The sequence below is a fragment of the Momordica charantia genome (genome assembly GCF_013281855.1).
Source record: "Momordica charantia cultivar OHB3-1 chromosome 9 unlocalized genomic scaffold, Mcharantia_2.0 BLBB01000009.1, whole genome shotgun sequence".
Taxonomy (NCBI): Eukaryota; Viridiplantae; Streptophyta; class Magnoliopsida; order Cucurbitales; family Cucurbitaceae; genus Momordica; species Momordica charantia.
Window position 1 is genome coordinate 27,218,959 of NW_028275167.1, and position 23,282 is coordinate 27,242,240.

The following is a 23,282-nucleotide window of genomic DNA, read 5'->3' on the forward strand; positions in this document are numbered from 1 at the left end:
AAAATAAAAATTATATATCTTAATATTTGTCTCTCCAATATATCAAAACTTAAATGGTAAAAAGAAAAAAAAAATTAATAGTAGTCATCGATGTCTTGATATTGGTACATCCCGCTACACTAATATTGAAATCACTTTATTACACGAATAAGTGATAAGATTTTTTTAATTTTCGCTTGGCTCGAAAGATTACGGGTCCTTTAAGGACATCTCAAAAGATAGAATCTTCTGTTGCCTTTTCCGATTTCCCCTGTTTCACTTTCATTAGGAATTTTCCTTTCTCATCTTTCCCCCAAATTTTCAAACCCACCACTTTCCCGGAAACCGCCTTGTTTGTTTCCCAAGAAAATTTCCCCATTCCGTACATCCTTATAAATCCACCACCGCACACTTCCATCCTTCCACTCAAAAACCTAGCTATCTATAACCTCCATAAATCTGCAATTTCAAAAATAAACAAAACAAAAAGGAAAATTTGTCCGATTCCGATGGATGTCATCGGCAGAAAACAGGCGAAGATCAGAAGAAGCAAGAAATCGGCCGCCGATTTCAAAGTCGTCTACATTTCGAGTCCGATGAAGGTGAAAACCAGCGCCTCCAAGTTCAGATCTCTCGTCCAGAAGCTCACCGGCCAGGACTCCGACGCCGAGCGCTTCATGGAGCTGATCGCCGCCGCCGCCGCCGCCGATCGGAATCATCTTCAGCCATCGTCGTCGGCGGCGTTCCTCGACCACCAACTCCTCTGCGACGCCGACGACGATCAAATCGATCGCGATAATCATCACCGTCTCGTGTCTGGTAACATCGAATCGTCGTATCAATCGTCGATTGCTCCGCCGGATGATTTGATTTTGCAGAACTTCGATGCGAATTTTGCAGACATGTTCCATGGCTTTTTGCACGATTCTTCTACACAAACTCAGATGCCGGGTTTGGCTCTACTGTAAATACGCCGCACCCTATACTTTCTCCATTTTTTAAAAAATACTTTTTATTTAGCTTAATATTGTGACGTGGATTTGTATAGATCGATAAATATTTCTTTTTTAATATACGTGGAAATTGAGAAATTGTTCGGAGATTATTATTGATTTTTCGAATATAGTTTGCAATATATATATTTGGCTTTTGTTTTTAAATTTTTATTTTTTTCATTAAGCTATTAGTTGAAAGTTTAGGTTTTAAAATTCGACATTAGAAGCAGTACATTATTGCAGGTTGCATTGCATGCATATAATTAGATTAAATTTGGTCGAGGATGTAACAAAATTGAATGAAATATTTGATATATGACAGATGCTTAATTAGCATGGAGGTAATTAATATCCAACTGAATCAAGCTATGTTAATTTATATAAGGCGTTGAGTTATTTTTCGGCGAGTTGGTGCAATGTGACATATTATTGAAAATTTTGAATTGACACGTTGAGAATATTGAGATATGAGGTTCAAATTCTTATACATTTAATTTGTTGTACTAAAATAAATATTGTTTAGGATATTATAGGATGTGTTGGAACGTTCGCTTCCATCATTGAACTAAAAGGAAGACAATTAATGGACGTGAAACTAAAGTCAACTAAAAAAGTAGATGACTTTTTCTAAAATACAAATTAAATTTATGATATGGTGTTGATTTTTGTTTTTCAAAAAATGACATAAATTTAATGAGATAAGTTATTATTTGATATGACACTTTAGTCTTTATGCTGTCATTTTAAAATTAATATTCGGGGGGAAAAATCACCTATTATCATCTAAAACAATGATGATTGAATCTTGTCCGATAATTATTAAACTAAAGAAAAAAAATTTAAAAATATTGGTTTAATTTTTGTTTCAATTAAGTGATTATGGTCACGTGATTTAAGAGTAATTTATGAATGGGTAGCGTAACAACAAAAGTTGAACATTATGTTACAATTTAATTTGAAGAACTATACATACCGCGCAGTACAAAATAAAAAATAAAAATTATTTGTTTCATATGATTTAACAAGCAGTAACTTGCTTAACTCAAAATAACTTATTGCTATAAAAAAAATAATGTATTATAATATTTGTCTATTAACCATTTACAAATTGATACAAATTATAATTTTTAAATTCACGTATTAAAACTATTTTAAAATCTAGAAGTAATAACTTAACTATAAAAAGAAAAATCAAACTAAATAAGATTGAAAGATGGAAATTAGGGGAAAAAAAGACACCATTCTTATGAACTTGGCCTAATAATACCCATAAGTATTCACTTAGACGTCTAAGCTAGGAAAATGCGTGCGTTAATTGACAGGAAAAAAAAGGGAAAAGAAAAATGGGAAAAACATGCAGTTGAATCGGATTGTAAAATATAATTTTAGTTTTATAAGTTGTAAAAAAAAAAAAAAAAACAATTTTGGTGGTTGAACTTTTAAAGCCAATTTTATTTCAAAAAAGCGACGATTTTGGTAAATTCAATTTTATTCTATCTTATTTTTTTTGTCACAATTTTAGCATTATTTATTTTAAAGGACTTTCATCGTGGATAAAATTTGTGTTAATTAAAAGAAATTTGTAGCGTTCCAAGTGGTTACCATTTAGTCTCCAGGGATAGTTTGGATGGCTTGTAGGCTCGAGAAATAACAACCTTGAGATCTTACGTTTAAGTCTCGCCATGTGAGACGCAACTTCCACCAAGCAATATAGGTATGGAGAACAATATGTATATCCCATCATATTTAGAAGAGACGGAGATAGAAAACCTTTAGAACGCAGGAGTTTCTCCTAAATCTAAAATCTGTCGCTAGAAGATCTATAACCACATTGTTCCCAATAAAATCAATTTTATTACTCAAATAATGAATACTTATATTTGATTTTTTTTCATCCTCCTTTTGGAATTGTAAGGAAAAGGAAAATAAAAATATATGGGAAACATGTGTTCCAACTAATATATACTTTTTCAATGGTGATATGGGACCAATTGCACGGTTCAAGATCATTGAGATTGACTTTTGGACAATGTAAATGAAGAGGAAACAATGTGAATCACTATATTAGCATGACATACATGAGATTACAAAAACCAGGAGCTGCTCGTAGCAACAACTAATTCAGACCCACGTCAAATTTAGAAATTAATCGACAAGTATCGAAGAGACGGAATCGAACAATAAGAATGAAAAGTAAAATTGGAACCTACTGGTGAAGGAATAGAGTCAATTAGTTGAGGTGTGCGTTTCTCACGAAGTAGGAATTAGATTTTAGATCTCACGAAGCAAATCAATTCGTAGTAGTTAACAAAGAAGACAATGAATTTAGGGAGAAAGGGGGTGAGTTTAGATTGGAATTTCCGGCTAAGTTTTTTTATCATGACAAAATTATTTAAGGTACGGGAATGAAAGAAAAGATAATAATTTAACCATGACATTTTTGTTGGCAAGTGACAATTTAACCATGATTTTACCGAAGAGGAACAAACTCACACCGAAAGTTGAAAAGAAAAATGGAATTTTTATCAAAACCCCATACTTTTTTGCACTCTTTTTTGTCTGCTAAAAAACCCTTCTCCATCCCCGATGGATTCTTTCACTGATTCTCTCAACTTTACCATTTTTGGGCGCGTAGCTATCCCCCTGAGCTCTCTTTTAGCAAATTTTTTCCCTCAGGAACTAAGCTGATTGATCTGCAATTTCACTCCCAATTGGCTTAATTATGGCTTCGGCATCACCGACATCGATTGAGCTCAAATTTCTGAGCTAGAAGTTTTCTGGGTCTGTTTCTGTTTGGTTTAATTTTTCTCTGAGTAAGCTTTTAGGGGTAGAAGATCAGCAGAAGTGTAGGAAATGAAAGTGCCCTGTTGTTCTGTGTGCCAAAATCGGTACAACGAGGAAGATAGACTACCGCTTTTACTTCACTGCGGCCATGGTTTCTGTGCGGATTGTATGTTTCAGATGTTCTCAACTTCGCCCGACTCGAGGCTGTCGTGTCCGAGATGTCGCCACGTCTCGATGGTCGGGAACTCCATCCAAGCGCTGCGCAAGAACTTTGCGGTGCTTGCATTGATCCACTCCAGCTCGAAGACGGCGGTGGCAGCATCGGAATTCGACTGCGATTACACGGATGATGAGGATGATGATGAAACCGGTGATGGTGAGGTGAATGTCGATGAGGAATCGCTCTCTCGCCGCCGAGGTAGTCATGCGTCGACATCGGGAGGATGCGGGCCGGTTATTGATGTGGGAGTACATAAAGATTTGAAGCTACTGCGACGGATAGGGGAGGGTCGGAGGGATGGTGTTGAAATGTGGACTGCTGTGCTTTGTGGCGGGGGAAGTGCGAGCACAAGGTGTCGGCACCAGGTTGTTGTGAAGAAAGTGGCAGTGGGTGATGGCATAGATTTGGGTTGGGTGCTTGAGCAACTTGAGAGTTTGCGGCGGGCATCGATGTGGTGTAGGAATGTTTGTACATTTCATGGGGCAATGGAAATGGATGGCTCCTTGTATCTAGTTATGGATAGGTGTTACGGGTCTGTTCAATCTAAGATGCAGCAAAACGAGGGGCGACTGACATTGGAGCAAATACTGAGGTTTTGATCTCGTAAAAGTTTTGGAGTTTTTGGTTCTTAAGTATTTCTTCATCATAAATATAATGCTACCATTATTCACGCGGGGTGGGTTCCTTTTTTGTACTCCTCATATGATTTGGGTGGATTCTTTGCCCTGTTGTTTGTATTTTGGTTTTTTTGATAATACAATTGCTTGTCCTTTTTTCCTTTTCTTTTCTACCTGTGTATCTCGAACAAGATGTGCAAAAATTGGTCGCCATAGGATGGTCTTCTACCTAAATCACTACATGATCTTTAGAATTGAGGCTCTAGAAACTAGAATTAACAGTGCTTAGCAATAAATTGATGGCTTTGCAAGCAATGAGGGGATATGCAAGCGGCATAAGTATTAGAAATTGAATCTAGCATAGGGATGGCTTCACTGTGTATCAATACCTGAATAAAATGTTATGTTAGTTTTCTAGCAATCAGAGTTATTTTATATATTTTTTAATCTTTATGAAGATGGCAGGGGTAATTATATCTCCCTTAAATATAACTTGGAATCCAAAATAAAAAGGTCAGCTATTTTTATTTTTCTTGCAATCAGAGTTATTTTATTTTTTTAATGTTTATGAAGATGGCAGGGGTAATTATATCTCACTTTATTAGAACTTGGAATCCAAAATTAAAAGATGAGCTTCTTAGTTCACTCGACTAAGTAAATTATCTTGGGGATAAACCTATGTGTGGTTGGAGGCAATGAAGGAGAATGTTAGTCTCTCCTTCATGCAGGCTAGAAAAAGAATGTTAGTCCCCTTCATTGGTTTAAATACAAGGAAAATCATAATAATAAAAGAGGTTTGAGAGAGACGCCAATTAGAATTCAAAGCTCTATAGAAAGAGTATTGAACCATACTCTGGAATTGAGTAACATGCAGTTTGTGGCTGAATGGTTTTTTTTGCTCTCTTGTAGGTAGTTGATACTAGTAATAATATAAGAATCTTGAAAAATGAAGCTAAAAGTTCAGATCAAATTTGGGCATGGTATTGCTGGCCCACAAAAATCACCTTTCGTCAAAAGTAATTTGGATACTAAAAAGACCAAAGAGTCTCCACCACAAATAACATGAGAAAGAGCACATATGTAGGTAATCAGCATCTTCACATTCTTCACCCTGGAGAGAGAGTCAGAGGTCTACGGGAGTCCATAGGTTGAAATGCTGTTTTTGTTGAGTGGACCAAAAGGACTTGAGTAACATGCAGTTTGTTACTGCCTCTGTTGGATATGTACAATTGGTCATGTGTGTGAAGTCATGGTTGTTTATTGGTTTAGAATTCCCGAGTTTTAAACCAAAAGGACTGAAGGACTTTATAAGAATATAAAATATACTAATATCTATACTCTAACACTCCCCCTCAAGTTGATGCATATATGTTAATCATGCCCAACTTGTTAGACAAATAATCTATTCGTGCTCCATTCAATGCTTTAGTAAACATATCTCCTAGCTGATCTCCAGTCTTCACATACCCTGTAGCCACCAATCCTTGCTGTATTTTCTCACGTACATAATGACAATCAACTTCAATGTGTTTGGTTCGTTCATGAAATACTGGATTAGATGCAATATGAAGAGCTGCTTGATTATCACACCAAAGTTTCATTGGAGTGGTGAGGCCAAATCCCAATTCAGTTAGAAGCTGATGTATCCATACTAATTCACAAACCGACTGTGCCATAGCTCTATATTCTGATTCAGCACTCGAACGCGACACCACGTTTTGTTTCTTACTTTTCCAAGAAACTAAATTACCTCCGACAAATACACAATATCCTGAGGTTGATCTTCTATCTTCCTTAGAACCTGCCCAATCAGCATCTGAAAAACATTCAATATTAAGATGACCATGATCTTTATATAACAAGCCACGTCCAGGAGCACCTTTCAAATAACATAGAATATGTTCCAATGCGATCTAATGGTCAGTCGTAGGAGAACTCATAAACTGACTGGATAAGCTATGTCTGGCCTCGTAACCGTAAGATAATTCAACTTCCCTACTAACCTCCTATACTTCTCAGGATCTTCCAACAACTCCCCTTCCTTTGTAAGTTGTAAATTAGGTATCATTGAGGTACTACGCGGCTTAGCAGCTAACTTTCCTGTTTCAGTTAACAAGTCAAGTACATACTTTCTTTGTGACAAAAGGATCCCCTTCTTGCTCCTTGTTACTTCAATTCCTAAGAAATATTTCAACATTCCCAAATCTTTAGTATGAAATTGACTATGAAGAAAAGACTTGAGTGATAGGATGCCTGATGAATCATTACCAGTAATCACAATATCATCAACATATACCACTAGTAAGATAACACCAGACTCAGATTTTTTATAAAAAACAGAATGATCTGACTTACTCTTCTTCATTCCAAAATTCTCAATCACCTGACTGAATTTTCCAAACCATGCTCGCAGACTTTGTTTCAATTGGTCATGTGTGTGAAGTCATGGTTGTTTATTGGTTTAGAATTCCAGAGTTTTAAACCAAAAGGACTGAAGGACTTAAAGTAATATGCACTTTATTGCTGCCGCTGTTGGATACGTACAGCTGCTTGTGGGTGTGAACTGTGAAGTCATGGTTACTTATTGGTTTAGAACACTGAAGAGTATGGATAGGGTCCAACAGTGGGGTTGGAGAGTGCTATAGTCCTGCTGCGTAGATCAGAGTTTGAAATGCAGTACCCTGCAGTTCTGGTGCTGAGTCTCACTGGATAATTTCCTAGTCTGCATGATTTTTATGTATGCCTGGAAGTGTATGGTACGTTAGGATTTAAGTATCCCATTTTGTGTTCTCTTTCTTGAGTACATTTTTTGATACGAGAAAAGAGAGTAGATGCTTGTAGTGTAGTGGTAGGAGGTTTAGAGTGTCGTGCATTTAAGTGGTTGCTTGTGGGCTAGGGCTATGGTTTCTAATTTATTAAAAAATTTTCCTCTTAAATTTGTCACATCTGAATGTATCCTTCCAGTTGGCTCAAGCCTTTTGTTCTTATTCTGTTCTTTCATTGTTCTCAGTGAAAGGTTCGTTTCTTATGGGAAAGAGTTATTAATTTGAATAGTGATCTGATATAAGACTGTTTATCTCAAGGGATGGTGCTGATTCTTTGATGTACATCTCGTTTATCTAGAGGAATCAGCTTTTTCAGGAAAAGGAAACAACTATTATTGGTATTTGCTCACCATGAACTTTCTTCTCATTATACATGCATTTGCTAATACTAGGTATGGTGCTGACGTTGCAAGAGGTGTAGCTGAACTGCATGCTGCCGGTGTTGTATGTATGAATATAAAACCATCAAACCTTCTCTTGGATGCTAGTGGTCATGCAGTGGTTTCTGATTATGGACTTGCTGCTATACTAAAGAAGCCTCTGTGCTCAAAAGCTAGATCAGATTGTGATTCATCGAAGATGCACTTGTGCATGGAATGCGCAATGCTTAGTCCACACTACGTTGCTCCTGAAGCATGGGAGCCTGTTAAGAAGTCGCTGAATTTGTTCTGGGATGATGGGCTTGGTATGTCTATAGAGTCAGATGCTTGGAGTTTTGCCTGTACGTTGGTGGAAATGTGTACTGGTTCTATCCCGTATGTGTTTCTCAATCCTGTAAAGTGATTTTCATCCCTCTTCTCTGGTTATCAGGTAGTTATACAAGTATTGATTTTGTTCTGCAGGTGGTCTAGTTTATGCACAGATGAAATTTACCGAGCTGTTGTAAAGGCTAAGAAACTACCTCCACAATATGCAAGTATTGTAGGTGCTGGCATACCTAGGGAATTGTGGAAAATGATCGGTGACTGCCTGCAGTTCAAGGCTTTGAAAAGGCCGACATTCAACACAATGCTAACAACATTTTTTCGCAATTTGCAAGAGATTCCGCAAAGCCCTTATGCAAGTCCTGATAAGTAAGAAATTCAAACGTCTGTTCTCACATTAGAGCATTTGGTCTTTGCATTGTTGGAGCTGATGTCTTAAGAACCAAGATAGCTATTGGTGCTTTTAGTTTTCTTACACAAATTTCTCATCTTTTTTTTTTGTGTAAAAGCAGTGACTTAGCTAAATGCTCTGGACCCTCTATCCCAGAAACTGAAACCTCTCTCACGTCTGATTCAGAAGTTTTTCGTTATAACTCCAGTCATCTACACCGCCTTGTGTTTGATGGAGACTTCAGTGGTGTTAGGCAAGTTGATAATGGTTAGAACATTATTGTGGTTGTTAAGTTAAAGAAACAAATACAGTTAAATTGTAATTCCTCCCTCTTGCTTTGCAGAGATCTACTTATAAAAGCTGCATCGGGAAACTGTAGCAGCTCAATCTCTGAACTGTTAGAAGCTCAAAATGATGATGGTCAAACAGCTCTCCACTTGGCCTGTCAACGTGGTTTTTCTGAAATTGTAGAGGCTATTTTGGAGTTCAGGGAGGCTAAGGTTGACATTTTGGATAAAGATGGAGATACTCCGCTAGTGTTTGCTTTAGCTGCAGGATCCCCAGAATGTGTTCGGGTTCTCATTGAAAGAGGTGCTGATGTTAGTTCTAGGTTGAGGGACGGGTTCGGCCCATCTGTTGCTCATGTCTGTGCCTACCACGGCCAACCTGATTGCATGCGTGTAGGTCTTTTGTTGAGCTCTTTTTATCAAAAGTCATTTGGGTAGACACATTTTAATGTTTTGCAAAAGTTGATTGGATCCCTTCATACTGAAATCTGCATAGGAGTTACTGTTGGCTGGAGCTGATCCAAATGTAGTTGATGATGAAGGTGAATCAGTCCTGCACAGAGCAGTCACCAAAAAATGTTCGGATTGCGCTCTGGTCATTTTGGAAAATGGAGGATGTAGATCAATGGCTTTATTGAATTCAAAAAATCTTACGTAAGTAAAACATCTTTCTAATTAAGTTTTTTGTATTAGTTTGCTTGCAGCAGGGGTTACCTCTACCCCCAACCTTAGGTGTCTTTCTCTTTCTCTTTGATATATGATCTCTTATTCCAAAAAAATTTGAGCTTTTCTAGAGTCTGTATATGAATGAATAAATGTCTCTGAACTGAGTGGTTGTGCAGATTACAGTATTAACGGCATTCACCTAGCCTGTGTGTGTATCTTGTGCAATAGGCAATAAGAATATTTTCTGTCTAATTGAAGTGCTGATGTTCCATCTGTTTAACAGCTTCTAAAAGGATGTCTTACTAACATCTTATTGATGTTTTTATGGTGTTGCTGGAGTCTCATTAGTTGAAACCTCAAGTTATCTGTAAAAACAGTCAAAATGTTCAAGAATATCAGTGAAGAAAATACGTCCAACTGGATGACCTGGGCTTTTTTTTTTATTATGAAACACATTTTTGAGGATATCCATTCCTGAATCTCTAAATTGCCAAGATTTCTTTTGAAGATAAGGCTCCAATTCCCATAAACACCATTTTGGAATTCTTTACAGTTTACATTCCCCTTCGATGACCATTTTTTTTTCAATCATTTGTGCCAATTGGAAAGTTGTTGGAAGGCATGTTGATGGTCCTTGGAAAACTATATCTCTTTGTTTTCCACATTTTAGTAGTCTTATAAATTTCTCTGTGGAGAATCACCTTGTATCTGTTTTGGGAAAGATCATAGAATTAGTAATAATTCCCTTTGTAAGCTCTTTTCTTGCCTCTACAAATCTTTGTCCGGAAAGATGCTTTTATTAATTCTATGTTGCTGTGTTTGTCACTCTTTTGATATCCGGAACCTAGACATTATTCAATCTGCAATCAGGGGAATCTTGGGGTGAAGCAAAAACATAACTTTTCGTACATGTTTGAAGGATTTACTTTTGACTTTGATATGAGGATAGTCTGAGAAATTATTTTGATTATCTAATCCTTTTCAGTATGTAGGCTTTGATTTCAAAATGCAATAGTTCATTTATCTTAATGAAAGCTCGGTTTCTTAAAAAATATAAGAATTGCTCATTTATCTTATCCAGTTGTCTGGAAAAGAATCAATCCATGAATTTTCTTGGACTACTGATCTATTCTTTTAATATAATTTTCATTCCGTCTACAAAAATGACACTTATCCAATAATTCTATTTTGACAAATTGCAAGGAGCACCTTCATATTTTTATTTATTCTGTTTTCAGACCCTTGCACATATGTGTGTCAGCCTGTAACGTCGCTGTTGTTAAAAGGTGGATGGAAATTGCAACTTGTGAAGAGATTGCAGAGGCGGTTGAAATACCAAGCCCGGCTGGAACTGCATTGTGTATGGCTGCTGCCCTGAAAAAAGATCATGAAAGTGGTAATGCTAGCAATTAGTCAATTGATGTTGCTAATAGTCGCATGTCATGGAATTTATAAGCAAACCCATTGATGGTAAGAGTTTTAATTTGTAAAGGTAGGCCATGGGTTTAAAACCCCTTTGACCAACTTCTAAAAAGTAAAAGTGAAATGAAAATATATTGACCTCGATGTTAACTACTTGAATGAACTATGTCTTCTGCAGAATACTAAGACTAGTAATTGGGAGTACTAATTAATTTCATGTTTCCTTATCAACTTGTTTTTGACGTCATCTCAATTCTTCTTGGAAGTTGGAACCAATTTACCACATCAGCTGTCTCCTGGTTGATGGCCACCCCAGTAATATAACTGTTTTTTTTTTTTAGAATTCTACACCACAAATTTCATTCTTGTCGTTGCATTGTTATTTAATTATTTTCCTTGAGTTCTAGTCTATAGAGTTATTTGTTCCTGCTTTGTTTGCACTTCCCCTTTCATCTTATTTTCTTTTAAACAATAAATGACTTGAAATGGCACCTCATTGGTTATTGCATGTTCTATTTCTTTTATATTCTTTCTGGCACTTTATTCTTCCCGATTCCAGTAATTTGTCCCATTTATTTGTTACTCTTGCTGCTTGTAGAGGGAAGAAGTCTAGTAAAGCTATTGCTTCATGCTGGAGCAGATCCAGCTGGTCAGGATACCCAGCATGGACGAACAGCTCTTCATACTGCCGCTATGGTTAATGATATTGAATTGGTCAAGGTATTATCACAAGTATTTAGATACTGCTGGTGCACGTGGATATGCTAAGAATAACATATCTGCTCTTACAACTTTTATTTTATTATTTTCCTGTACTTTAAAATTACTTTATTTTGATATATTTTTTAAATATTTTGGTTAGATTATCCTTAATGCGGGGGTTGATGTCAACATCTGCAATGTGCACAATACAATACCCCTTCATGTAGCCTTAGCCAGAGGAGCGAACTCGTGTGTTGGATTGCTCCTGGCTTCTGGGGCAAATTACAATTTGCAGGTTTGTTCAAATTTTCCTAAGATTGTTTTGTAATTATGATGTTGATCAAGTATCGAGTGGTATTCATACATGCATGTTTATTGATCAAGTATCGAGTGGTATTCATACATGCATGTTTAGCTCCTAGAGTTTGATGTACTCGCCTATTCCCCCGTCCCCCCAATTTGAGAAAAAGAATTACATGTTCCGTGTTACAAAGTAAAACAGATAAAAAAAAAAGAAAGAAAAAAACCTCGCAAACAATGCATGCTACAATAGACAGATGCAATTAAGTAGGCAAACATGTAACGAGTATATGCAATGGGATTCAATGTATGGCCTATTTTATGGCTTCATTAGCTAAAGATGTTTTACGCACTCAGCTTCTGGGAGTATTTCTTATGACTTTTCTCTTTTGTTATTGTTGGGTTTCTGGTCTCCTATACAATATACATATAGGTTTGTGTATATTACTCTTTTTCTTTTTATAAGATATTTTGTATGTTTTACTTCTATCAAGGAATATTTCCTTTTGATAGAATTGTTTGCCGATGACAATTACTTTTATGGTTGATGCTTCATCTTCTTTTCTCTCCTAAGCAGAATTTCTTATGCTATCTGCTTACAAATCTTGCCAATTGCTGTTAGGATGATGAAGGCGACAATGCGTTCCATATTGCAGCTGATGCAGCCAAAATGATACGTGAAAATCTTCAGTGGCTCATTGTGATGCTTAGGAACGCAGATGCTGCTGTTGAAGTCAGAAATCACAGGCAAGTTCCACCTGTCTGTACTTACCATTATTAATGTTGTATTCAAATCCATAGACTTTTTGCTGGTGCTGTGGCCCTAGAAAGAGAGTTAAAGTAACAATTTTTAGTGATGAGAAAATTTGTCTGGTGACAGTGGCAAGACATTGCGTGATTTCTTAGAGGCCCTTCCTCGGGAATGGATTTCTGAAGAACTGTTGGAGGCATTGGTCCATAGGAGCATTCATCTGTCACCTACAATGTAATGTCATGATGTTACCCACTCCTCCATGTACCACAATAACTGTATACTTCTAAAATTATTCATAATTACAGTTTGTGAATTTCAATCATGTCTAGATTCGAAATTGGTGATTGGATAAAATTCAAAAGAATGATTGCAACTCCTACTTATGGTTGGCAAGGTGCAAAGCATAAGAGCGTTGGTTTTGTGCAAAGCATCCTGGACAAGGACAACCTAATGGTCTCATTTTGCTCTGGAGAAGTGCACGTGTTAGCAAATGAAGTTATAAAAGTCATCCCGCTGGATAGAGGACAGCATGTCCAACTTAAAAAAGATGTAAAAGAGCCCAGGTTTGCACGCATACAAATTTCTGTGTATATCAGTAGATGCTGTTATAGTGGCTTGATGAAAAGTGATTCTATATTCATATTTCGAAACCTGTTTATTTATTTATGTTTTTGAAAAGGGTGATGTGTTTATTTTTAACCTTGGAGAATAAAGTAAAACTATGAAACAGTAATTTTGTTTTTTCATTATTGTATGCATGCAACTAATCTATGTCAGGAATGGTCACATATTTATTTTAATATGTTTCACAAAAGAAGTTGGTTTCCATAAAAGAAAATTGGTTAAGATCAGGAAAGTAGGACAGTTACAGTACTTTTTGGTTGAAGCTGCGCAAACTACAGGGCATTGAGACAAAAAAGATCATGCATCTCTTGGACTTCTTTTTCCTGGCATAAAAGTTTTACGATTCCTTTCCTCCAAGTCTCCCATAAGATAGATATTTCAGAATTTAAGAGTCGTATTTTCTGAAGTCTGTTTTATAATTATTTGTTTAGAGCCAAAGCGAGCATAACTTGGTGGTAATGGACATATATCTCTAACGAGGAGGTTGTGAGTTCGATCCCCCACTCCCACGTGTTGTACTAAAAAAAAAATTATTTGTTAAGAGTTATGCCCTTTCAACACCTTTTTTCTTTTTCTTTAGAAGTCACTCTAGACAAAATTTATATTGCTAAACCATTCCATGGGGCTATGGACAACTGAAAAATAAATCAGGATGTTTGTTTTTTCCTCCTTTCTTTAATAATGTGCTTTCTTCCTCGTAGTGTTTACAGCTTGTAAAAACTTTGGTTTCTCGTTTGCTTAAAATCGACCTTAAGAGGAAATCAATTGCAAACATCATTACGAGATCATTTTTTTTGTTAGAATTCCATCAACAGAAAATTAAAGACTTGACAAAACTAGTAGGGTTTCTCTTGGACCAATGTTGAACAAAAACTATATCATCAAGCCTCTCTGGATTTGATTGCTTTATTATACGTGTAACCCTCTCACCTCATTTTTGCCTAAGCCTTGTTTCTTCTAGACGACTTGTATCATCATGTGCTTTATTTCAGGTAGCCATTCCCCCTTACCAGTTGAAACTACTATGGAAAACCCTTGACTTAGATTTTCAATACAATTACCAAAAATACAGTAGAATTTTTTTCTATGGGTTTTTTCTCAATTACAGGATGTTATATTTTGATTTATAGCCAATAAAAACTTTGATTCAAATACTGACAAACTTCAGTTTCCATTTTATAGATCCGGATAATTGGATCCAAGTTGCAGTCATGTGATTTATCTGTACTGGTTTGAACTTCGCTTATTTCTAACGGTACTAATTTATCTGTGCTGTATTAGGTTTGGATGGCGGGGACAATCACATGACAGCATTGGCACTGTTTTATGCGTAGATGATGATGGGATCCTCCGTGTTGGATTTCCTGGAGCATCCAGAGGATGGAAAGCTGATCCTGCGGAAATGGAAAGAGTTCAAGAATTTAAGGTTGGGGACTGGGTTCGCATCCGTCCCACTCTCACAACAGCAAAGCATGGGTTAGGATCTGTAACACCAGGGAGCATCGGTATTGTTTACTGCAACAGACCTGATGGTAGCCTATTGTTGGAATTAAGCTATCTTCCAAATCCATGGCTTTGTGAACCAGAGGAGGTTGAACCTGTCATTCCTTTTAGGGTAATGGGATCTATTTGCATACTTCTACAGGCACTTCTTTTCTTCTCAACTCTCATTTGGTGGTTCATTTTTCTGATCCTATAGATTCCGATTACAGATTGGAGATCAGGTGTGTGTTAAGCGCTCTGTTGCAGAACCTCGATATGCTTGGGGTGGTGAGACCCATCATAGCATTGGAAGAATTAGTGAAATAGCGAGTGATGGCCTCCTCATTATTGATATACCAAATCGTCCAATTCCTTGGCAAGCCGATCCTTCTGACGTGGAAAAGGTGGATGATTTTAAGGTAAATTCATTTTTTATGTTTGTCTCTACCTCATGATTTGACAAGTAGTCGCTTCATTATAGACCATGCATCTCTCTCTCACATAGGAATCTACCATTATTTCTCTTGGGTAGGTCGGTGACTGGGTTAGAGTGAAAGCTTCAGTGTCATCTCCAAAATATGGGTGGGAGGATATCTCAAGGAACAGCATTGGAGTTATTCATACGTTGAAGGAAGACGTCGAGATGGGAATTGCCTTCTGCTTCAGGAGCAAGCTTTTTTGTTGCTCATTGACTGATGTCGAGAAGGTGCCTCCTTTTGAAGTAGGTCAAGAAATACATATAATGTCTTCTGTCGCTCAACCACGTCTTGGATGGTCAAATGAAAGCCCTGCTACAGTTGGAAAAATAGCTAGAGTTGACATGGATGGGGCATTGAATGTGAGCATATCCTACTACTGTTTTGCATTATACTGAGAAATATTTTTCCCCATGGTGGAGTAAAACATCACATAACGAGCCGCAAGGTTGTCATCGATATTTCAGTTTCCCCGTACTCGTATTCTGGATTGAGTTTTGTTTTGTTTATTTTTATGCAGGTCAAGGTGGCTGGGAGACAGAGTTTGTGGAAAGTTTGTCCGGGGGATGCAGAACAACTTTCAGGATTTGAAGTCGGTGATTGGGTACGTTCAAAGCGTAATACTGGAAATAGGCCTACTTATGACTGGAATATTGCTGGAAGAGATGGTTTTGCAGTGGTGCATAGTGTACAGGAAAGTTTGTTCCTTGAGTTAGCTTGCTGTACTCGTAGAACCAGGTGGCTTGCTCATGCTTCAGATGTTGAGAAGGTTCCGTGCTACAAAGTTGGGCAGTATGTTCGATTTCGCCCTGGAATGTCTGAGCCAATGTGGGGTTGGAGAGGGGCTCAATCTGATTCACGGGGTATAATAACTAGTGTGCATTCTGATGGTGAAGTTAGGGTCGTATTCTTCGGTGTCCCCGGGCTGTGGAGGGGCGATCCTGCAGATCTCGAGATAGAAGAAATGTTTGAGGCAGGAGAGTGGGTTAGAGTGAGAGAGAAGACCGACAAATGGAAATCAATTGGACCTGGAAGTATTGGGGTGGTGCAAGGATTAAGTTTTGAAGGGGATGAATGGAATGGAAGAGTTTGTGTGCTGTTCTGTGGTGAGCAAGAAAGTTGGGTTGGCCCTATTACCCAATTAGACAGGGTGGATCGGTTAATGGTCGGACAGAAGGTTCGGGTTAAATCATCCATAAGTCAACCGAGATTCGGTTGGTCAGTCCACAATCGTTCAAGTGTTGGAATGATATCGGCTATTGATGCTGATGGAAAGCTCAAGATATATACTGCGGCTGGGTCTAAAGCTTGGATGCTAGATCCAGCTGAAGTAGAGCTAGTACAAGATGAGGAATTTCATGTCAGAGACTGGGTTCGGGTCAAGGCATCTGTTTCGACACCGACCTATCAATGGGGCGAGGTGACTCATTCGAGCATCGGGGTGGTTCATCGCGAGGAAAATGGAGAACTTTTCGTTGCATTCTGCTTCATGGAGAAGAAGCTGTGGGTTTGCAAGGCATGGGAAATGGAACGGGTGAGGCCATTCAAGATCGGAGACAAAGTGAGGATTAGAGAAGGGCTTGTCAAACCTCGTTGGGAATGGGGAATGGAGACTCATGCAAGCAAGGGCCAAGTGGTCGGAGTCGACGCAAATGGGAAGTTGCAGATTAAGTTTCGATGGAGAGAGGGCAGACTGTGGATCGGAGATCCTGCTGACGTTGTTCTTGACGATAACTAACACGACGAGGATCCTTTGCCATACCCTCCACATCTAAGTTGGCTCATGAGCCTAATGGCTTCAACTCCTCCCATTAGCTCCATTTTCGCTGCAAAACCGAAACTGTTACCACCATCACCACACTAGGCTAACAAAACATCCTGGTTATGAATGTAAGTTGCACGGTACCGCATGTCGTTAATAGGGCAGGATGTACAGTGGGTAAATGGAGGAGTCCGAAGGGATGGACTTTGTAATCGTAGGAAACACAAGGAGAGCTATGCTGCAGATCTACCCTTGTTTAGTAAACGATATTTATAGCATCAGATAACCTTACGAGTTTCGGATATATATATATATGTATGTATGTATAACACACGATTATTATGAGTATTGTACAAATAATATATTTAGTTATAAAAATTCTGAACATTAATCTTTCAATGTTCTGTGGCTGATCTCTGCCCCTTCACTTGCCCCTTCACTGGCTTCATGTTGGTGAGTAGAACAAGAACAGTTGTATTTATTTACAATAAATAGTTCAGGACAAATTTCAAGACAAATATTTAGACAGTTCTTAATTTATTTTATAAAAAAAGAAGAAGTTAGGATTTCAAGTGCATATTACAACAAAGTATATATATATAATGGAGTTCCTTCGTAGTTGCAATTTAGTTAAAAAAGAAAGCAGATCTATTAAAGAGAATATTTGTCGGGGTGAAAATGGGAATGAGGAGTTCTAATTTCTAAGCTAAGCCATAATTATTCTTTAAGAAATCACTATTTAAAAAAAATTAATGATTGATCTAGGTTGAAATACTACTTTCAAACCATTCAATTTTTTTTTTTGCTCAATTATTAACTTTTTGTTCATTTTAGTTGCATTAGTTTCTATACTTTTTCGATAAAAAAAAACCAAGAGGTTTAGTCCTTATTTGTAACCTTTTAAGTTTTAAAATAATTTTTATTTACAATAAATTTTGTTTAATACAAATTTATGGCTATATTTAAAAAATTTTAGTGCGTAAAGTGTATTGCTAAAATTATGAAAAAAAATGAGATAGAAATAAAAACGAAGTAACTAAAATATTTCGAAAGTACAAGAACCAAAATAGTATCTAAATGCAAGTCAAATGTTGAATGATTATTTTCTTCTAGCACAACAAGTGGGGGAGAGGATTCAAAATCATGACTTCTTTGTTAGAGATAAATGTCAATTATCGCTGAGATAGAAATAAAAATTAAGTTAAGTAACTAAAATAAACGTTTCGAAAGCACCTAAACCAAGATAGAGATTTTGAAAGTACAAAAACCAAAATAGTATTTAAATGTAAGTCAAATGCTGAATAATTATTTTTTTTTATTACAACAAGTGGGGGAGATGATCCGAAATCATGACTTATTTTGTTGGAGATAAATGTCAATTACCGCTGAACTGAACTCATGTTAACGCTCAATAATTAATTGAGGCTTGTTAATATTAATTTTACAATGCACGAATTATTCCATAATAATTTTTTTTATTGCTAACTATATTTTAACGAATTTAAATAATAAATCCCATGACATTTTTAAAGGAAGACATCAATTAGTTGAAGATCTTCATTAACCTCCACAATTATAATAATTAAAAAGAAAAAATGGAAACAGTGGGAATTGAGCCTATCATCTCTAGAGAGAAATCTATTTAGAAATATAAATGCTTTAGTCACTCAGCCATAATATATTATTTACATATTCAAAAAGAGGATTATCTAATTTAATGGGACAAAATGATTCACAATGACGATTGGGCCGGATTTTAGGGCCTCAAATGTTGATATAAAAGTTGTTGGGCCCAGGCCCAAAGTGAGGAAGTCCATGTTCATGTAAGAGGTCCTCTAGGGTTGAACCACTCCCCTCTATATATATTCAGCTTCCCGCGATTTCGCAGGACGAAGAGAGCGGCCGGAGAAGATGGGCAAAGCGGCGGAGCACGACTGCGGAATCCTCAGTGAAGGAGGTCGCTGCTTCTGCAAGAACAGTGGAATTGAGAAATCCGACGAGTCCATGGTCTCCTCTCACATCAGCGCTCACCATAAGGTTCCATCTCCTCAATCTCTGTCTTCGTTTCGTTTTTACTTCTGTTTCATCCTTGTTAGAGTTTCTGAGTTCATCTTAGTGTTCTGTTATGTTCAGACTTCGGTTGAATCTATTAGGGTTCTACTCGTTTACTTTTTCTTTTCACTCATTTGTCTGATTGACTATAGATCGCGATCAGGGCTTTTTTTTTTTTTAATTTTCTTTTAAGTCAGGTAAGAGTATAATTGTTTGTGTTGTGGACGTACGAAAGGAATTGTTAGACAGATTGGGTTGGGGCTTTATTCTTAGCCACTGCTATCGTTTAGTAGGAAAATTTACTAAGTTTTACAGAAGGAGTTGTTTTGACATTGATTGGATGTTAGGGAAGGCAAACTGTTAATCTGGATGTGTTATTTATTAATTTTATTCTTTTATAGATGGGGAGCGACACGCAGCAGGATGTTAGAGAAGGCAAAACAAAAGATGGAAAATCCAATATATGCCCGGAATGTGGTGCTGCTTTCAAAAAGCCTGCTTACTTGAAGCAGCATATGCTAAGCCATTCGCTCGAGGTATTATAAGATATTTCCACTTATAGGGATGTTAATGCAGAAAATCTGTTTAACTTTTTGCTTGCCGGTGGACTTACTTGGTATATTTATGTTCATCATCCAAGGCGTTTAAGGTTGATATTACTTCTAGCATTGTCTGATGACGAGATAAATTGTTATGTATAATCTACACACATGATTAAAGTTGGATGATTATTAGTTATCTAGGTGCTTGCTTTTGGTTCCATGTCCTTTTATTTTCTCATAAGTTGGTTTGAATTGTGTGCTATTTTGTTTACTTGATTGTCTCAGTACCTCATCTGGTCGCGTTCTCCTTAGAAGAAAAATTTATTTTTGTTTTAGCAGTCAATTGTCAGTGTTTGCCCTTTATATGTTGTGTCAGTTTGCATTTATTATGAATTGTTTAACGGTTCTTTGCTTTCTGAATACCTTCCTGTCAATTCACCATATTTTTTCATGCATTGAAGTTGACTAGTTTTGCAGGAACGAATTCTTAAATATATTAAAATAATGTGAAAGATCCTGGATATCTCAGCGTGAAGCATTGGATCCCACAATAAGAACTCCAAAATGCACGAGGCTGCATTTTCTTGCTTGAATGGATCAGTATCAGGTTGGGAGACCTCCTGAGAAGCTCCATCAAGTGGGCCTCGGTCACGCTTCAGTATTTTGAGGTTTGAAGTCTAGTAATTGAGAATGTTGGGAAGAGACTTCTTATTTGAAAATTTCAGTTGACCAATTTTATTGCATTATTTTTCTGCAGAGGCCATACATCTGCTCAATAGATGGTTGTCAAGCCAGTTATAGAAGAAAGGATCATTTGACTCGCCACCTACTCCAACATCAAGGAAATGTATTCAAGTGTCCAATTGAGAGCTGCAGCAATGAATTTGCAAGTCAAGACAGTTTGAAAAGACACTGGAAAAATTTCCATGAAGATGATGCTCGTCCTGAAGCTAAATGTGAGAAGCAGTTTGTTTGTCCAGAAGATGGATGTGGAAAGGTGTTCAGATATGGATCTCAATTGCAAAAACATGAGGATTCCCATGGCAAGTTCCCATCTTTTTATTCTCTACTAAATTTTAACTGCTTGATTTAAGATATCAATGTATTTATTCAAATTAACTGTAGTTAAGCTGGATTCAATAGAGGCATATTGTGCTGAACCGGGTTGCATGCGACCTTTCACCAACAAGCAATGTCTTAAGGCTCATATACAATCCTGCCACCAATATATTAAATGTGAGATATGTGGATCTGAAAAATTGAGGAAGAACATCAAACGACATCTACGTAAGCATGAAAGTGAAGGTCCACAAAAGATAATTCAATGCCCGCATGAGGGCTGTAGTAAAGTGTTTTCAACTGTAAGTAGCCCAGACTCTGTAAATTCCTTTATTGGTTAAACTACTTTTAGCTGGGCTATAAAGACTCCCAACGAATGCCATTATTGTTATTTAGACTGGATGGGATCTGATCTTTGATATGTTTCCTTGTTAATGATTCAGGATTCAAATCTCCGCCAACATATGAAGGTTGTGCACCTGGAACAAAAACCTTTTGAGTGTAGCTTTTCTGGTTGTGGCATGAGATTTGGGTACAGGCATGTTAGAGACAATCACGAGAGAAGTGGCCACCATGTTTACATTAATGTAAGTCTTGCATTGATAGAATTTCTATCTTTTCTTATAAAAGAAAACAGTTTGTATTCGTCTACTCCTGACGTCCAGAGAGAATATTTTAAAGAGTGTGTTACCCTGAAATCAGGGGGATTTTGAAGTAGCTGATGAACAATTCCGCTCAAAGCCAAGGGGAGGGCGAAAAAGGAAGTGTCCAACCGTCGAAATGCTCATACGAAAGAGGGTTACCCCCCCAAGTGAGTTGGACTTCATGTTGAATGAGGAATGCTAGCTAGTCTTTGGCTGCCACTTTGTTGGTAGGCATCCTATTCGAAAGGTTTCAAAGCCCTCTGTCACCAGTTCATGTCCATTTGATTCAAAGCCCTCTGTTACCAGTTCATGTCCATTTGAAGTATTTGATGCCTAACCAATGTATAGAATCTGTGTATAATAGCCCCTCAACCCCCATAGAGGGAAATAGAATAGTCCTTAGATATGGTATTGAAGTATTGTAGCTGTTTATTAGAAAGTTCTAGTAGTAGTTTTCCAAGCTTAGCTTAGTGGACAAAGTACTAATTTTCCACTCTGCATCATCTGGTGTAAAAGAAATTCTAGTATAGTTATTTTTGTGCCTCATTAGCAGAGTAAAATCAGGAAGTTCATTTCATTAATTCAGAACAGGGTTTTACTTTTGTTTTTACAGGTTTCAAATTAAACTTTAAGGTAAAGATTAAGTTTGTTTCTCACTATTTTGGTAAGAGAAATATTGTTTGTTGTGTATGATTACGTGAAACAGATACAGTGATGAACTTGGTGTATTTGATATTTCCATAACATTGTACGTGGGTTTGACATGGGATAAATTGATATTTTTCATAATTTTGTAAAAAATGTGAAATGTTATGTCGTAAATTTTAATGTTTTTTGCTTTTATAATACTGTCAGAAATATCCCATAATATTTCTCATAAAATTGTGATTTTGATATTTTTACGATTAAATTTTATTTTAGTCCTTCAAGTTTGTTATTATTATTATTTTCATAATAAGTTTGTTCTGTTTTGTATTTTAAACTTCATGTATTCCATTTTAGTTTTTGCTACTTGAAAAAATAATTATTATAGTATTCAAAATATGTTTAAAACCTAATTTTGTTTATTATTTTGTGTCTGAGCTATCAACCAACCTATGTGCTTTCAATATATGCTTGGATCAATATGTAACACATATTTAAAGCTATATTGTTTAAAGTTTACAATAAAACTGTTGTTTCGAAAATTTAAGGATAAAATAGAATAAATTTAAAAGCAAGCTTATAGACTAAAATAAATATTTTGAAAATTCAGTTCATTTAAACTTAACTGTTAAGTTACAGCTCAACTTAACGGAAATTGATGTCTAATAACTTTTAAAAGTAACCCTATTACCCATTGCTATAATCACAAAAAAAAATAAAATAAAAAAACCTCAATTACCCCAATCAAAAATTGGTACTGAGAATCTAGTAGAGTTCCATTTAATTTGATAACCTCATTCATATTGGAAATTGCATCCCAAAAATTGACCTGCAAAAGAACACTAAAAAATAATAAGTGACAGCAAGAAAGCATCTCCATAATTTTGAATAAATTTGGATGTTATGAAATGAGGTGAAGGGGGAGTGTATTTCCTCCAATTTACTCCATTTGATTCAATGACCAACTCTTTCAAATAAAGAAAAGTATCTTTGCCTTCTCATCTAAAAAGAATGGTCCAAACTAAGGGGTCGAATCAAAAGTTACCACTACTATATTCGCTAAAAGTAAACACGATGTTCTTGTTTTTTTAAACAAACATTCAAAACACATCATAAGATTTTATCGTGTTATATCTAAGTAGAGATCTTTCATGATGACTTGTTGTAATGTCAACTAATCAATTATCATCCTGGGTTCTAAAAAGACGTTCGACTGCTCGGTGACCGAATTAGATATCAATAAAGTGCAAACGCACCATTGCCGTTTTCTAAGGAAACAACTAGAGTCTTTAGCCACACTAATCAAACCTGTTCAAGAAAAATTAACCAACTTTTCTAAAATCAGTTTTT

The 23,282-nt window shown here is 36.6% G+C and overlaps 3 protein-coding genes across 5 annotated transcripts; all 3 read left to right on the forward strand.

Annotated features, from left to right (window-relative positions):
* Positions 1-245: 245 nt before the first annotated feature.
* On the forward strand, positions 246-1,139 carry LOC111010149 (uncharacterized). The gene has a single exon (XM_022283489.2). The coding sequence runs from the start codon at positions 489-491 to the stop codon at positions 945-947; it is 459 nt and encodes a 152-aa protein (XP_022139181.1). The 5' UTR covers positions 246-488; the 3' UTR covers positions 948-1,139.
* Positions 1,140-3,496: 2,357 nt separating this feature from the next.
* Positions 3,497-17,389, forward strand: LOC111009969 (E3 ubiquitin-protein ligase KEG). 2 transcript variants are annotated; one of them, XM_088117317.1, is made up of 16 exons: positions 3,497-4,570; positions 7,813-8,175; positions 8,263-8,493; positions 8,634-8,768; positions 8,859-9,195; positions 9,299-9,456; positions 10,707-10,864; positions 11,489-11,610; positions 11,753-11,887; positions 12,515-12,639; positions 12,773-12,877; positions 12,976-13,209; positions 14,552-14,885; positions 14,983-15,171; positions 15,285-15,590; positions 15,749-17,389. In XM_088117317.1, the coding sequence occupies exons 1-16, from the start codon at positions 3,828-3,830 to the stop codon at positions 16,964-16,966; spliced, it is 4,893 nt and encodes a 1,630-aa protein (XP_087973443.1). In that variant the 5' UTR covers positions 3,497-3,827; the 3' UTR covers positions 16,967-17,389. The 2 variants fall into 2 exon arrangements, with proteins under 2 accessions (XP_087973443.1, XP_022138903.1); XM_022283211.2 differs by having other exon boundaries at positions 8,637-8,768.
* A 1,478-nt stretch (positions 17,390-18,867) lies between these two features.
* TFIIIA (transcription factor IIIA) lies at positions 18,868-21,895 on the forward strand. 2 transcript variants are annotated; one of them, XM_022283551.2, is made up of 6 exons: positions 18,868-19,027; positions 19,444-19,578; positions 20,342-20,627; positions 20,710-20,945; positions 21,087-21,230; positions 21,346-21,895. In XM_022283551.2, exons 1-6 carry the CDS (start codon positions 18,902-18,904, stop codon positions 21,487-21,489), a joined length of 1,071 nt encoding a protein of 356 aa, XP_022139243.1. In that variant the 5' UTR covers positions 18,868-18,901; the 3' UTR covers positions 21,490-21,895. The 2 variants fall into 2 exon arrangements, with proteins under 2 accessions (XP_022139243.1, XP_022139244.1); XM_022283552.2 differs by having other exon boundaries at positions 20,728-20,945.
* The last annotated feature ends 1,387 nt before the right edge of the window (positions 21,896-23,282 follow it).